The sequence below is a fragment of the Scomber japonicus genome, chromosome 1, assembly GCF_027409825.1.
Source record: "Scomber japonicus isolate fScoJap1 chromosome 1, fScoJap1.pri, whole genome shotgun sequence".
In the NCBI taxonomy this organism is placed as follows: Eukaryota; Metazoa; Chordata; class Actinopteri; order Scombriformes; family Scombridae; genus Scomber; species Scomber japonicus.
Window position 1 is genome coordinate 42228424 of NC_070578.1, and position 16749 is coordinate 42245172.

Genomic DNA, 16749 nt, shown 5'->3' on the forward strand with positions numbered 1-16749 from the left:
TATGTAAAATATTAATAATAAAAGGCTGTTTGATTTAATTTGAATCGTCTGCTCTTCTCCATTCATTAATATTTTGACCTTAAATTGCTGTTAAATTACTGTCAGTGAAACTCAACACTTCCTGCTGATGTTTCACATTAAAAGCCTACAACAGGGCTGTCAAACATACGGCCAAGGACTGAAAATAAAAGAGAAAATAATTCCTGTTTTTCAATATAATGTGCAGCTGCTCTCGTTTCTTTTCACTTTTCATTCACTCAAAGCTTCTTTCTGATCCTCCAGGTTGAGATCATTGTTCTTTAATAAAATAATATAAAATAATCAGTGCCTCTCTTAGCAGGATAGCCCCAAATGGTTTAAAATAGTAATTATAAATTAGACTTACTACTCCAGCTCACTTGAGATCAAACTGAGTTGTATGTAGATCCTGAACTAAGATGAGTTTGACAGCCCTGGCCAATCAGGAAAGGCTTCTCTGTGCCATTAAAGGCTTTAAATGTGAAACTTCTGTCCAGGAAGAGATCAGAAACAAACCCAATGAAAACTGATGCAGCCTTCACAGGACAATTATAGACTGTTACATGAAGTCTGCACACTACTCAAACTACTACATCTGTCATGTGTCTGTGCTCTCTCTCTCTCTCTCTGTCTCAGCTGATGTGACGTGTCTTTGCTGCACAGACGATTGTTGGTCAGAATATCCAGAAAAGCAAACTGGGACTTGATGCAGCGTGATGTCATAGACACACTTTGTATTAGGAGATTATACATCTTTATCTTACATGCTAAATAATATAGTATATATGATAATATGGTATTATGAGTGTTGGAGTCTTTTTTTATTAAACACATTCTTCTTCCTCGTCAAAATCTGGTGCCTACATTACCCACAATGCACCTGTACATCATGGTGTGTGATGCTAGTAGCTGTTAATGTAGCCTGCAGCAGAGATCTCTAACTGCTCCTCCACATTAGTTTTACTTCACACATTTTTCTCGTCTTCCAGACTTCAAGACAGAATGACTGCAGTTCATCTTTAAATAAAGCTTCAGTCCTCTTCCTCCTCCTCTTCCTCACCCTGCTGAGGTGTCAGAGGCGCTGAATGCCTACCAGCTGTGAGGTTGACCTCTGACCTCCAGGACGGGGCAGTCACATGACCGGCGGAGGCTGCGGTCGGTATCTGGAGGGAGATCTGAGTCGACAGAAGACGCACTGAGTCAGCAGCTCTGAGGTCTGAAGTCTGGACACAGGAAACGGTTTCCCACACTCCTCACACTGCACACAGTGAAGGTACAGTTCATCAAACACACACACACAAACAAAACATGGACTCTTTCTTTTCTTTTCTTTTCTGACTCTGACCTTCAGGATGTGGACTCCTGTTCCTTCAGTCCTCCTCTTCTCCATCACCTCTGGGATCTCCTCCATGTTCTCAATGTTCCACAATCTGACCGTCCCGTCCTGCAGAGACACAGCAGACCCTCAACTCAGCTCTCAATGATGAATTATGCTGAATTATGTGCTCACAACACACACACACACACACACACACACACACACACACACACACACGCAGACACACAGAGCTGCAGATTCATGTTTGTATCTAAGTGTGTGAACTTCATCAGTGGATTTCAGATGATCACTGTTTGGTTCTCATCAGTTTAAATCAGCTGATTTTAAAGTGACATCATTCAAACTGATGATGAAACGTGGTCAGACCGTTACCTTCGAGGCGGAGCACAACAACTTCCTGTCAGCGCTGATTGACACGTCTGTCACCCAATCAGTGTGACCCTGAGAGGAAGGAAGAGGAAACAACATGAGTCCAACTTTCAGAGAAGATTTAAAAAACACTCATAACGAGCTTCATCATCACTTCAAGAGTCAGACAGGCTGTTCAAATTAATCACAGACTTTTCCTCTTTTATCATAACAATCTTCAGTCATAATTTACGAGACAAAAATTAATTTAAAAACAGTTGAATCACCTTCAGGATGAGAGACTGGCAGAGTGTGGACATATCCCAGAGTGCAACAGTCCTGTCGTAGGAGCCGGACACCAGCAGGTTCGCTGAGGAGACGACAGGAAGAAGGACATGAAGAAGGAGAAGCAGAAGAAGAAGCAGCAGCAGAAGGAGAAGGAGAAGCAGAAGAAGAAGAAGAGGAGGACTCACCATCAGTACAGAAGCAGCAGAAGAAGAAGGAGAAGAAGAAGAAGCAGAAGAAGAAGAAGAAGAAGACTCACCATCAGTACAGAAGCAGCAGAAGAAGGAGAAGAAGAAGAAGCAGAAGAAGAAGAAGAAGAAGAAGAAGAAGAAGAAGAAGAAGAAGAAGAAGAAGAAGAAGAAGAAGAAGAAGACTCACCATCAGTACAGAAGCAGCAGAAGGAGAAGAAGAAGAAGAAGCAGAAGAAGAAGGAGAAGAAGAAGAAGAAGAAGCAGAAGAAGAAGAAGAAGAAGAAGAAGAAGACTCACCATCAGTAGAGAAGCAGCAGGAGCTCACGCTGCCTTCATGTCCTCTCTGCAGCGTCGTCCCACCATGAGAACGAAACGCTCCCGTCTGCAGGTCCCACAGCTGCAACGTCTTATCCCACGAGGCCGTGCACAGGAAGCGGCCGTCGTTGGTGAAGCAGCAGTCGGAGACAACGTTGCCATGGTTACTGAGAGAGAGAAAGAGCGATAAATACTTTATTTAAAACAGAAGCAAATGAAGATGCTGCAGCATGATGTCACATGATGAATATGCAAAAGAAACAAAAACTATTAAAGGCTAAATTATACAACACTGAAATAGAAAATATGATAATATCCTTAATAAAACAGATTGTTGTGAATAATGATGGATAATAATGACGTCATGATGACAGAGAGCTTGTTTCATTTCATATAATTATTTTATTTGTGAGAAACTTTGTGACTGTGTTTTGAAAAGTTCTTATTTGAAGTGTTCTCCTAAGCAGTCAAAGCAGAATCAGGAGGTAAAGTAATAACGGAGAGTGAGGCGACCTGTCGATGGTCACGGTGGTTTTGAGGGTGAGCAGGTCCCACAGTTTGACGCTGCGGTCTGCCGACGCCGTGGCAACGCGCTGACTCTGAGGGTCGAAGCGGCACCGTGTGATGGTGGAGCGGTGGTGACCTGAGACAGAAAACAAACGCACCTTCACTGACTGACTGACTCCTGCAGAGATAAACCATCCTGACCATCCGTCGTACCGTTGACGTGATGCAGCGTCTGACCGCTGGCCGCGTCGCTGACGGTCACGCCGTTCTGAGGATCTGAAGCACAAACGATCAGCCGGCCGTCAGCTGAGGCGCTGCAGGACGTCAACAGGCCGTTCTGCCTCGACGTCCACTACAACACACATCAATATATCTGTTTATCTATCAGGACAGGAAACATATGATTATTCTCACTGTCAATTAATCTATCAATCAATACTTTTGATTAATGTGTTAATCATTCAGTCCATAAAGTGTCAGAGAACAGTGAATGTTTCCAAATGTCTTAAAACTCAGTTTACTGAGATATAAAACTAAATCAGACTTGAGAAAATCACCTAGATAATGATCAGCATCTTCCTGATTAAATGATCAATTATTATTATCAACTCATTGATTAATCAGCTCCTTATTTCAGCTCCAGAGAAAATTAAATGAATCTAAATAGTTTGATAGTGTCAGTATGAAACCTAATGAACTTTTCTTATATACAAAAGACGTAACTATCTTGGTTATTTGCAGATTAAGTCACCAGTTAACTAATATCATTTATATATATTTGTTAAAAGTACAATGTGGAGTTTTTGTGTGTTGGGAGCAATGTTATTATTAGTGGGTCCTCATTCCCATAGTTCCACATGATTCATTGATCTGCAGGTAATTACTGTAATCAGAATCAGAATAGCTTTATTTGTCACTATAACAAGTACAAGTACAAGTACAGCGAAATTTCAGCAATCACCCGTCCGTACATATACAACATACAATACATAACAAGACAGAACCGGATGACTGAGCAAGGACGGAGGGGAAAAGAGGGGAAAGAAAAACGAGGAGAGAGGGGGATAAAAAAAGCAGCACCCAGACTGTGCTCTCTTGAGTACAGTGTGGGAACGGGAAAAAAAACCCCAGCAACATGAGCATATATAAGCACATTTTACCACATTAAAAACACCAAAAAAAAAAAAACAACTTTTGCACCGGGGTAGGGGGAAAGGGAGAGGGAGATGTTCCAGTTCAGACAGGCAGCCAGCCGCGGCCGCAGCCATTTTCGGCGCCGCCATCGGACCCCGCCTGTCGAACCGGGGGGTAAAAGCGGCGAAGGCGTGGGATGGGGGTTGGGGAAGTGTAGTATATGTTCATGTGTGTAAGTGTCCATGGATGCGTGTGTGTACATAAGCCTGGAGAGTTTCTTCGTCCCACTTCACAATCAGTGCCTCAGTTCGTAGGGTGTCATCGCGATAACACAGCAAGTTGCCATGGAGACGTCCCTGATCGTGTCCCAGGCCGAGTCAACAATCAACAGGTGTCCATGAAGAAGGGAGGAAGGGAAAAACAATACAGGGCTTCTCACTGCAGCGATCTCATGGGGGAGTTGTTTTCAGCAGCGGCCTTGGCCAAGGCCGGTGCTGCGGAAGGCCGGAATGCAGATTAGATTGTGATTGTTTGGGTTAAGGCGAGTAGTCGCATTTCAATAGACACGACTTACTCTCTTGTCCATTTCTGGTCTTCAGATCGATCCCTTTGCCCACCAAAAGCCGAAAGCCTCTCCAAGATGATTCCCATGTTGCGATCTATGACCACATTCTGAGCACTAATAGCTCTGTCCATGTTTTCCATGCTGCGGATCATACTTGCAGTTTGAGCACTAATAGCTCTGTCCATGTTTTCCATGTTGCGGTTCATAATTGCAGTCTGAGTGCTAACAGCTCTGCCCACTCCCTCGATCATGTCGGGCAGCCTCGTGGCGATTTGCACTGCTGACACCAACCCCCAAATTTTCCGATACACCAGGGCAATGCTTAATCCAATCAGCAGATAGCCTGTTATCATGGTTCCGAATATGTATACATCCTCGATGTCCTGTAAAGCAACATGAAGCACAGAATGATCCAGAAAAGAAGTGAAGACGAAAAAGAAGAAGAAGAAGAAGAAGAAGAAGAAGAAGAAGAAGTGAGCACAGCTAGGTGTAAATAATGCAGAATTCAAAATGATCAAAAATCAATGTTTCATCATGTTTGTTTAACCTGAAGGATTCAAATAATTAAAGACTTTTTCTTCTCCTACCAGAGTCTGTCCGGTCTCCACGTCCCAGGAAACCATCTTCTTATCCCAGGAGACCGTCAGTATCCTGGCACACACACACACACACACACACACACAAATGTCTGTCAGTTTTTTTTTAACCCGACCACGCTGCTACCTGAGAGACTTTATTCTGCTATAAACACACTGACTATCCACTGATCATCTAACTGATAAATGATCCATCAGACATAAACTCACCTGTTGCTGTTTGGGATCACAGCACATTCACTCACAGGTTTCCCATGAACTCCACTGAACAGCCTCCGCGGCCGGCAGCTCTCCACATCCTGCACAGAGGTCAAAGGTCAACAGACATCAGGTGACTGTCTCAGAGTCAAACGAGCTGCTTTTCATTTTACACTGCACTAACAGATCCAACACATTATTATGAATATTTTAAACATCTTAACTTTAGAGGCACTGACAGTATTAAACATCCTTTCATCTCATCCTATCTGTGTTACTGTGACGCTGTTTTTACCGTCTGAATAAGATCAGATATAAGATCAGATACTTATTTAATAGTCCCATAATGGGGACATTTGCATTATTACAGCCGCAAGTAGACCGTTAAATAGAAGAGCAGCAATAAGAAAAAGAATAAGAACAATAATAGTAAAAAGATAGGTAATAAAATAAAATAATCCTGACATTATTTAATTAATATTAATAATTGATAATATATTCCAGCATCTAAAACACTTTACTTTCTAAACTGCTGCAGCTGAGACTTTTTAACTAAAACTAAGAAACTATCATTTTACTCCAATTTTGAACTGAATCTGACTTATTTGAGTATTTTTAGCAGGTACTAAAATAAGTGTTAAAGATTTTACTGCTTGTTTTTACAGCATTGAATGATCAGACTGCTCCACATATTTCACACCTGACAACATTATCCTTTACTTTCTGTAAGCTTTTAAACCACGCTGGACTTTAGTGTGTCTTCGTCTGCATCATGTTCCCTCCAGTCAGCTAGCTAGCAGGATAACTTGCTAGCTAGCAGGCTAACTTACTAGCTAGCAAGCTAACTTACTACCGAGTCAAAGTAGCCGCGGAGTAAACATTCACTGTTAGACTGTTAGAGCTCCTCCTAGTGGCTGAAAGGGAGAACTGCTCTCAGTTAACCGGTCGGTAAAACTGACGACTATCTGAATAGTTGCTGCATGCCGACATTCACAACAGTTAAATAGATAGACGTGTATACAAATATTGTTTTAATATTGACAACAAATAAGCTTTAACTGTGTAAACTTGTATTAATTTAAATGATAAACAAGCTTAATTTCTTTACTGGTTTACAGAAGCTTGAGCTCCTCCTAGTGGCTGAAAGTGAGAAATGCTCTGCAGCAGCTGTTAATGAAGCTGAATACTAAATTACACAGCACAACTCTACATTAAAGTCTTTCAATGAAAAAAAACAACCAGAGCATAAAGGACAACATTAGACCCTGCGAATGATTATTTAATTATCTGGTTTTAATGACACATACCTACTTAATATTTCCTAAATCTTTTTCTTAAGTGTTGATTTTTGTTATTTAATTATCAAATATTGTCAAAACAAGTCTCCTGCTGCTGTTATTCTGTTAAATCTTAATTTGTTTTTAGATTAAAGTTGGAAATGTTAATATATATATATATATATATATATATATATGTTATATATGTTGGGATCAGTCATCAAACACTGGAGCTGGATCATAATCTCAGGCTTGTGACCTGAAGGTTGCGGGTTTGATCCCCGGACCATCAGGACATCTTTACCACCACTGATGTTCCCTTGAGCAAAGTGAAGCTCCTCTGAATAATAAAGGCAGTGTAAGTACTGGAGGAGGAGGAGGAAGAGAAAGAGAAGGAGAAGTTACCCAGAGGACGGCGGTGGTGTCTGAGGAGCAGCTGAGGAGGAAGCTGTCGTTGAAGCAGAGGCGAGCAGCAGTGACGGTTTCTCTGTGAGCTCTCAGCTGCTTCACTGGAACCTGATGAACATGTGATAAACTACACGCTATAATATATACCATAATAACACATCACATAATAACACATCATATAATAACACATCACATAATAACACATCACATGTTAAACTCATACACACTGAAACCATCAAACAGTTGATCCATTGACAGGACATTTATATATTAAAGTTTCAGCTGATTTATTATTTCAGTCGGTTATTCAGTTACAGCTTCAGTCCTATTAATTCAATAATTTATAATTATACATATTCATATTAGAAAGTACCACCTCCACTAAGTCAAGTAGTGAAAAGTAAGTCCAAGGTTTTTGTACTTTTGAGGGGAATATTATACTTCATATAATTGATCAGTATCAGTGATCTGATCATTCGGAGGTAAAGTTTTGTTTAAATTTATATTAAACAGCATCTCCATCACACACAAACACTACAGAACTTTTTATACTGTTTTTTATGCTCTGTTAAAACGTCCTGCTCACTTTATGTTTTGGTCACTATTCTTTTAAATACACATTTAAGAGATCATTTTCAAACTGTTTATGTTGTGTGTAAATTTAAACAATTGAGTAATATATTGTTATCAGATCTTCTAAACTCTCAAGTATGAATATTATCATTAAAAATAGAATATCAGCCAGCTACAATAAAAATGTATGACATATATTGTACATATAAAGGAATGACTGCATATTCTCTCTACACATAAAGCACTTCTGTTGTTAATACTTAATGTTTGTTCCCAAATAATAACTTTAACTTTGACTCTGTTTATTTTACTAATAACACTTCGTTCATCTTTAAACCTTAACTTGAATAATACTTCTGTAATATAAGACTGCAAAGACTTCACAACGTTTAACACCTAATTTAACTCATAAGATTATAAAACACAGATTAACATCGATAGTTAGAACACATTTTGTAAAAATATAATAAAATATTTATCCACTTTATATTCTCTGAGACAAATTTAACCATTTTGAGACACTAATCCTACTAAAGTTGTATAATGTTAACAGGTTAAAATGTCAAAATTGCTTTTACACAAGAAAACAATCTTAAAAAGGTTCATCAACTTTGTCATTGATTATAAAGTGTGATGTTGGTGTTAAATTGGCTAAAAGGTAAAATAATACACTTTCAGGATTTAAGCTCTTTAACGTTTCCTTAATGTCAGTGAACGCACCGCTGCTGTCACCTGTATTTTTTTACCTGAGTCTCTTTACTCCACTCTGCTCCTCTCTGCTCCTCTTCCTCCTCTTCATCTTCTTCCTCTTCTCCTCCTGTCGGTTCGTCCACTGATAAAGGATCGATGTTTTTTGACGCCATTTGTCGAAACTATTGGTTAAAAGTGCTTTGTGTTGTCAGCTCAGCCACGACAGTTACCATGGCAACATGGCTGAGATGGTGCCTTCAGGATCGGTGGGACTTCAGAGACTTCATATCACGCTATTGCCCCACAATTACAAACTGGTATTATTGATACTGATATATGATCCTATCCACCCTCAGTAATCATCACGCCAAATTACATTAAATAAGTAAAATTAAACACAGAAAAGAGGAGATATGTTAATCACAAGATTTAAATAAAACACACACTGAAGAACATTCAAACTCCTTTTTACAGTTAAGTCTTCTCCTTGTTATTATATTATATTATATTATATTATATTATATTATATTATATTATATTATATTATATTATATTATATTATATTTTTCCTCTCCTTGTTATTAAAAGTTATTATCCTATTTGTTAAAAAGACTGTAGGAGCCATATATTTGATTTAATTTGAGTGGTAGTTCTCCTCCCTAGCGCTAGGGGGAGCACGGTAACAGGCCGGCTGGACACAGATAAAAAGGTCATGCCAATCAAGCCAGGTGACGGTGAGAAAAAGTTTTTGACTGTGCTCAGGAGCAAAGGGCTGTTTTTCTGTTTTGTTTATTGTAAATTTATGTAAAGGAAGTAAAATTGAAACCTGCGTACACGTCAGACGAATCAGATCCATTAGCCTCCAGTAGTGCTAAAAGTACAGGACATAGTCACTACAAAGACTTTGGAATGAACAGTTGATTGATCTGTGCATTTTAAATCTTAATTTAGTTATACAAAGTGTAAAACCAGATTTGAACATGTATATGAATATTATATAGTCTATAAAATATGAATATGATATAGTCTATATTATATAGTAAATCTGATTTTATCACTTACATTATATAGATGAAATATGGATTATTATTATCACAGGTTCTCACTCAACCCTGAATAACAGTTCCTCTCATCAAACATTACAAACATTACCAAATCTTTTTAATCTGTCAGGATTCATTTCATCCTGCTCAGGTTGCTGCTCGCTCCTCATGCCTCACACAACAAAACCTCAAGAAACTTCAGCTGATTCAAAATGTGGCAGCCAGACTCATCACCAGCTCCAACAGGAGGAACACATCACACCGCTTCTCAAATCCCTCCATCGGTTCCCAGTGAGTCTTTAATTAAACCTTTAGATCCTCTGTAGGTCATGACTCCATCAAACCTACAGACTAAAGCTGAGGGGCCTTTTTGGGCCCTTCAGGTGTGTTCTATTATCTTTTATCTATAACTTGTTCTGAAAAGTGCTAAGAAAAGTTTTTTTTAATTGTGATTAAGTTTAAGTTTCTATTGACTCAATGTGCAGAACAAAGAACTAGAAACAGAGAAGGCTTTATTATTTATTGTCAGAGAATGATTGAGACTTTGGAAAGTCCTTCGATCCTGATGTTGAGATACGGTGTCAGAGTGAGCAGGCAGGTAAGTGAATACTTGGAGTTTCTCCAGGATCAGAGCTGGTGATCATAGGTGAGTCTAATGCAGATCAGTCTGAAGGAGCTGGATGAAACAAGTTGAGTCTGATCTGGTCTGGTAACCTGAAGAAGAGGCAGACAAGCATTAATACAGGATGCAGTTAAACTAGGAGAATACAAACTAAATACAAGGTTTGGCCAAGTTACCACTAATGGATAACAGATGAACTGATGACTGAGCCTGGCTTATATGCAGCAGCAGAGTAGACGGTTGATGAGGCAGTGATTGTGAGGAACAACACTAGGAACACACAGGGGGAAAGGAGAGCAAGCCTAGGTCCCTGACAGTTATTTAGTGAGTCTGGCAGACTGAGAGGAATCAGGCTGATTGGTGGTGTTGGAACAGTATTAATGTTTCTAATGTTAAATCAGACATTTCTGTGGATCTGTGTATGCAGTATCTAAGTTTGATTTTGAATCATCTTTTGACTTATGAGATACTGATATCTGATATCTTAAGTAGAATATGGAAGATGTGAAGGCCTGGTGCTCACCTGTGTCGATGCTGATTAACTGATATGATGCAGCTCCGTTGCTTCAGCTTTGGCAGTTTTTGGGTTTGTTGGCTGTTAGATTAGATGATGGAGAGCAGTAGTTTTCCAACTGCTCATATCTAAATATATAAAACTATTATTTTGAACATAATTACTTTGTAAAGTCAACCGGAGTATTTTATTTTATAAGAATTACAATTTCAGCTATTGAAAATGATATACATACTGTACATGCGTGCTTAATAAGTGTGTGTTTCAGTTACTCCACATAACTTCAGGTGGTTAAAATAATTTGACTGCTTTAGAGATGAATCCAGATGGTGCTGTGTTTTTCATCTGCTGTTATCAGTTTCCTGTTTGTTATTCTCTTCCCCATTTTCCATACTCATAAACGCCTTAGACAAGCACACAGTTCTCTCTCACACGCACCTGTTATAACACTAATAAGGAAGACAGTATACATTAATTTGTCTCATTTTACTCATGTTAACATATTTTGGACATTTACTACAGATAAATGCCATCTTGCCAATTTTTGTGTTGTTGGAATATAAAAGGCACAAATTATCTAACTACTAAGACACAAATATGAAACTATCATCGGACTTTATGATTCAGCTGATTTATCCTGTCTGTTAATGTTTGACTTCAGCTATACCAATGTTCAGAGCTGCTGTTCAGTGATCATATTTCATATCATAAAGAAGACTTCAGATCAAACATGAATACAGAGAGTTGAGACTGTCTGTGAATCAACAGACCTTAAAAATCTCCTGCTCTGAGTTACATGTTTATTCTTCTGGTTGGATTCCTGGTTGAAGCTGCTGATATATTTCACTTTCACTCATCGGCTTCATTCAGATGATTTTCAGCATCTAAAGGTAACGTAACTGACAGTTTTCATCATGTTTGTGTCTGCAGGTGTTAAAATGATCTGATATCAGTAGAGGTGGAAGTTATAGTGATGTGTTATGTTGCTTTGTTTGCTGCACTGCTGGAATAAACTAAACACCAGAAGAAATAAGAAAAACATTTTGTCAAAGCTGAAATTCATTTTTATAATTTAACTGATAGAAAGACAGGAAACATTCTTGTAAGATAAAATACAATATATTACAGCTGTAACAACTACAACCATAAATATAGACAAATAAAAATATCCTCATGCATATGTAACTATTTGTTATGTTGAAGTAGGTTAGAAGCTAATGAAACAGCAATAAAAGTATCTGTTCTGTGGTTCAAAAGCAGGAGGACGAGTGGCTGGTTTATGAAAACATTAAATTAATTAATTTTACATGAATATCTATTACTTAAAAGTACTTCATAATAATAAGAAAATATCATACAATGATACAAAATAATGAACAAAGATATGTCCTGTTCAGAGCTCTGATCCAAACAATGAAGACAAATTAAAAAAAGCTGAAATTCAACCTGTTGATGAGATGCATGAAGTGACCAGAAAAATAGAAACACCTGTGTGATACAACACAATACTGCTGCAATATGTTATTTATTACAGTGTGTTCATGTTGAGGCTCTGCTGTGTCGTGTCTTAATAGATAATTTCATCTCAAATTGTTTTGGCTACAAATTTACATGAAATATAGAAAATATTACATCCATAAAATAATAATATGAGAAACATCTGTACAATAAAATTCACACCAGGACATCAACACCATGAACTTAAAAAGTTACCTCTTATCTGTAACTAATCAGTCACAGCTAGATGATAATGTACAGAGACATTAATATTATTACTGTTCCACCTGTAATATGCTCGCAATATGAACATTTTCACTGACTGCTAATACTATTACATTAGTTATGAGTATGAACATGTCATATACAGTGTGTACTTGACATAATATAAAGATTAGACTTCATTTTCAAATGTTAAAGCACCTTGCCCAACGACTGAGACTGGGTGTTAAAGGGTTTGGGTAAGATGACATTTATTGTACAAAGCTTGAGCATAAATTAAATAAACTATAGAAACTATACGGTATACTTTAATTTTTTAAAATTATTTTCAAGTTGTTTTTGTAAAACTGTTTCTTGAAGTCAGTAATTGTTTGTTCCATTTATTTAAATAGTCAAAGTTTTATGGGCATATCTAACTTTATAACAGTTATTATAATGACTAATCCAAACTCCAACAAAAAGAGTTTGTTCCACAGATGTGATGGTTAGTAATTATCAGGTAATAAAACACATAAAATAATAAACCTGAACTCTTTTAGAACCAGGTCACAGAAATACTGTTGAAAACATCTTTTCATTCATGATATTAAGTTATTTAACCAGAGAGCAGCAACAACATGAACAAAGCTTTTATTCATTGTCCTTATACTATATTAATATAAAATAATGTTAGACAGCAGTGCGGACCTGTGTGATGTGCAGCTGGTTGTAATGAATGAGCATGTTGTTGTGTTTGTGTGAAGGTGTTTCTCTGCTATGGATCAGTGTGAGGACAGAGAGGAGGGAGTCCCTCCCTCTAAAAGCTCTCTGTGTGGGGAACATGACAGCCAGACCAAAGCTCAGAGGTGAGATGAGGATCTCTAACTGTCCATCACTGTTCTCCACTCACATCACTCCACCATCATTATTCACACTCACTGTCACATCTGACACTCAACTACTGAATAATAAGTCACAATAAGTCAGAATGAACTACTAACTTTGTGAGTTAACAAAGAGCTCAACCACTGATTAGTCAACTAATCAACTAAGATGAGACAGCATCTTTCATCAGATGACATTTTGATGAACAGGAGAACGTTTCTCATCCACTGTCTTCTTACTGATTTTCATTCTGCTTCTAAAACTTCAGCTGCTGACAGTCTGCTCAAAATTCATCTTTTTAAACTCTTTGATTTGTTGTTTGTTTGTTTGTATCAGGATGCAGCAGCAGAGAGCAGACTCTCCTGAACCCAGCTGTGTGTCCATGAAGAGTGACTTCTCTATGTATCGTCCTATTATGTTTAAAGATGGACAACCTGCTGATGGAAGGTAAGAATTTAAAAGTGAAGTTTGTTATTGTCTGACTCTCCTGAGAAGATGAATCAATATATAGTTTCAGCAGTGACATCACAGTGTACACCTGTGTAACAGTCACATGTCAAAGAGTTCAGTGTTATAAGACACCAACATGGTCACTATATCAATATGTGTGTGTAACTTTGAAAACATCACATCAATAATCAGAGCAGCAGCTAACTTGGATGTGTCTGTCTTGAGCTAACTTCAAAGATGGACCCTGCAGAGCAAAGGTCAGAATATTGATCTCAGGATTGATAAACTGACTGAACACATTTATAACTGACAGAAAGGATTGTTAGACACAAGAATGTTTTTCATTTATTAAAGAAAGAAAATCTAAAATGTTTCATTAAAGACAAATCAAAGAAAGAAAGAAAATGTGATATAATGCATGTTATGTATACATGTTTCCTTTTCATATCAGTGTTTACTGTGTCATAATTAATAGAAAAACCTTTGATAAAGAGACAATGAATGTTTCTCAGCCACATTAAAATCAAATCAGAACACAGGAAACAAAGTGAAAAGGTGTGTTACATTTCAGTGTGTGTTGTCTTGTCTGTTCTTTCATGCAGCACAATCCATCTCATTAAAACTGCAAACAGTCCCTCACAAATGGAGCTAAACATACAGTCAATAGTACTGTCCCTCAGACACAGGAAACACTTTGATTGTCAAAGGCTGTCTGTCATGTTTGACTTCACCTCTGCTGCTGTTGATAAGCTCTGCCCATAGCTCTGCCTCCAAGCTGTGATTGGACAGCTGATTATTGTTTAGTTTGACAGGAACATCTTCATCTCAAAAAGACTCATCTTCCTCTCTCACAGAGCTTCTGACTCAGTGTTGGCAGGTGTTTGCTGCCCTCTGCAGGACAACACTGACATGTAACACACCTCCTCACTTTGTTTGCTGTGGTCTGATTTATTTTTTTCTCTTCACTTCCTATATTTTACAGAGTAAAAGATGCTTGATGCTGTGTTCATCCATCTGAAGGTGAACTGGGATGTTTACATTTCCATCTTTAGTTATTGAGGTTAACACAGATTGTTACTGAGCCATAGAACTCCTGTTGAACATCCTCACTTCCTTCTTCTTCTGTTGACTCATGACCAAGTCGCTGCCATCCTCTTTTCATCACTGGAGGAATTTGAACTCATCAGACACTCTGTTCTGAAACATTTCTGTTTAATTCTGGGGTTTAAACTGATGATTAATCCTTCATTTCTTTGTTTTTAACTTCATTATTTAATTTTTTTATCAGGATGCAGCAACAGAGAGCAGACTCTCCGGAAACCAGCTGTGTGTCCATGAAGAGTGACTGGTCTATGGGTCGTCCTCCTGTGTTTAAAGATGGACAACCTGCTGATGGAAGGTAAGAATTTAACATCCAGTAATCAGAGCAGCATTTACAGGAGTTCATTTAGTCATCATGACAGAACATCTTTAATAAGCTGAGTGCAGATTTGAGTCATTAAATGTCCTTAAACGTGATGTTTTCTCCACAGAGTTCAGCAGCAGAGCTCAGAGGTTCCCAGTGATCAGTCTGCACAGCAGCATCAAACACAGCTGGACTCCATATTTATGGTGTGTACATGTACAAACACAGCATGGGTAGTATATACACATAAAACAATGTTTAAGTTCCATCTGCACCCAGAGCTCCCCGCTCAGTTGGTGGTAAAAGTTGTCATTCAGCAGATTTTGGAGATGTGCATTAGACAACAAACTATGTTTCCTCATTTACTATAGTGGTGCCTTCAAGGACAGTAAAATGTAGGTCTCCCAAAACACATGTTAAACTAGTGTTAGGGAAACCCAGACAGTAAAATGTCATAGCACTAAATACTTTGAAATATCAGCTTATTTGGAAGAAAACTTGTTTCATGATACAAGGCTGAAGTGGAGGAAGAAACAACCACAGGAGCTAAAATAGAGACGCTGCAGCCAGGTAGCTTTGCAGTGCTTTGTTACACCTGACTTTATTTCCTGACAATTATATCACTTTTCCAACTCTGAATACAGAACAGAATAACAGTGACTGTGTTAACCTACATGTAAATTGTGTCTGCACCTAGCATCCTGCAGCCCTCATAAAATGTAAATGAAAATAAGCCTCTGTAAAAAGTTTGTGTGATTCAAATCTCACAAACTTGTTCTTTGGTACTCTGCTGGCCATAACACACCATCAATACAGTCATTCAGATTGGAAGACATGCAATGCATTCTGGTTGTTGTAGGATTTCCCCATAAAAGCAGTATGAGTCATCTACAACCTTATTCTGATTTTCTTTCCCAATTTCAAAAATAATGGCACATTTCTACTACATAAATGACCTACCTACAATAAAGCATCTGGTCCGTCCCTTCCAACTTTTAAATTCAATGTCCAAAGAAAAAGTAAATAAATAACTTCCGGGAAACGGAAATGGGAAAAGTCAAATATCAAAAACAAATTAGGCCCGAATCCGTTTTGTTAATTTTCTTTTTTTGACCTGACCTTTGTTGTTCTCAAATAAACGAATGATACATGGCACCATCATATTCACAGTGGTTAGTTTTTCCGTTAACTCCGTCAACCACAGATGAAATAGTAAAGTAGCATTCAGGTCCTAATAGTGTCCATGCTGCTCTGTTTAGACCAGCAGGCCTTCAGATTGACACATGAATCACATGTTGTGTTCTACCAGTTTGAATGAAATGTTCACTTTATCTTTCTGTTCCAGCTGCTGGAGGAGAACATCCTCACTTTTGTGAAGAACGAGCTGAAGAGAGTCCAGAGGGGTCTGAGTCCAGATTACCCAGAATGCTTAGAGAGTCAGAGTGAGGATGAGGAGGTGTTGGACGGTGAGGAGGAAGAGCAGAGGAGGAGCAGCAGAGACGCATTTGTGAAGATCACACTGCACTTCCTGAGGAGAATGAAGCAGGAGGAGCTGGCTGAGCGTCTGCAGAGCAGTAAGAGGATTTTAACAGATTTAACATGATGGAGAGGAAATGGAGGTAACATGGGAGAGGTTTATATTTCAAACTCTGCTGTAAATATGCTGCACACATCTGCATCAGATCAGA

General features: G+C 38.3%; 2 protein-coding genes across 2 annotated transcripts in view; one reads left to right on the forward strand and one right to left on the reverse strand.

Moving 5' to 3' along the window:
* The window catches only part of LOC128371968 (stonustoxin subunit beta-like), a 185420-nt gene that overhangs the window by 100600 nt on the left and 68071 nt on the right, over positions 1-16749 (forward strand). The window lies entirely within an intron of this gene.
* Positions 1151-8617, reverse strand: LOC128359624 (WD repeat-containing protein 88-like). The gene is made up of 11 exons (XM_053320076.1): positions 8501-8617; positions 7179-7289; positions 5509-5597; positions 5290-5353; positions 3217-3355; positions 3010-3139; positions 2479-2663; positions 1993-2075; positions 1730-1798; positions 1364-1462; positions 1151-1276 (listed from the first exon to the last, which is right to left on the reverse strand). The coding sequence occupies exons 1-11, from the start codon at positions 8615-8617 to the stop codon at positions 1151-1153; spliced, it is 1212 nt and encodes a 403-aa protein (XP_053176051.1).

Bases quoted from the DNA above. Each gene is read 5' to 3' on its own strand.
- LOC128359624 (XM_053320076.1), bottom strand. From the start codon at position 8,617: ATGGCGTCAAAAAACATCGATCCTTTATCAGTGGACGAACCGACAGGA. The intron at 2,076-2,478 runs GTGAGTCTTCTT...TCGTCTCCTCAG, and splicing joins CTGCTGCTTCTCTACTGATG to CGAACCTGCTGGTGTCCGGC. The intron at 1,463-1,729 runs GTAACGGTCTGA...GTGTCTCTGCAG, and splicing joins TGTTGTGCTCCGCCTCGAAG to GACGGGACGGTCAGATTGTG.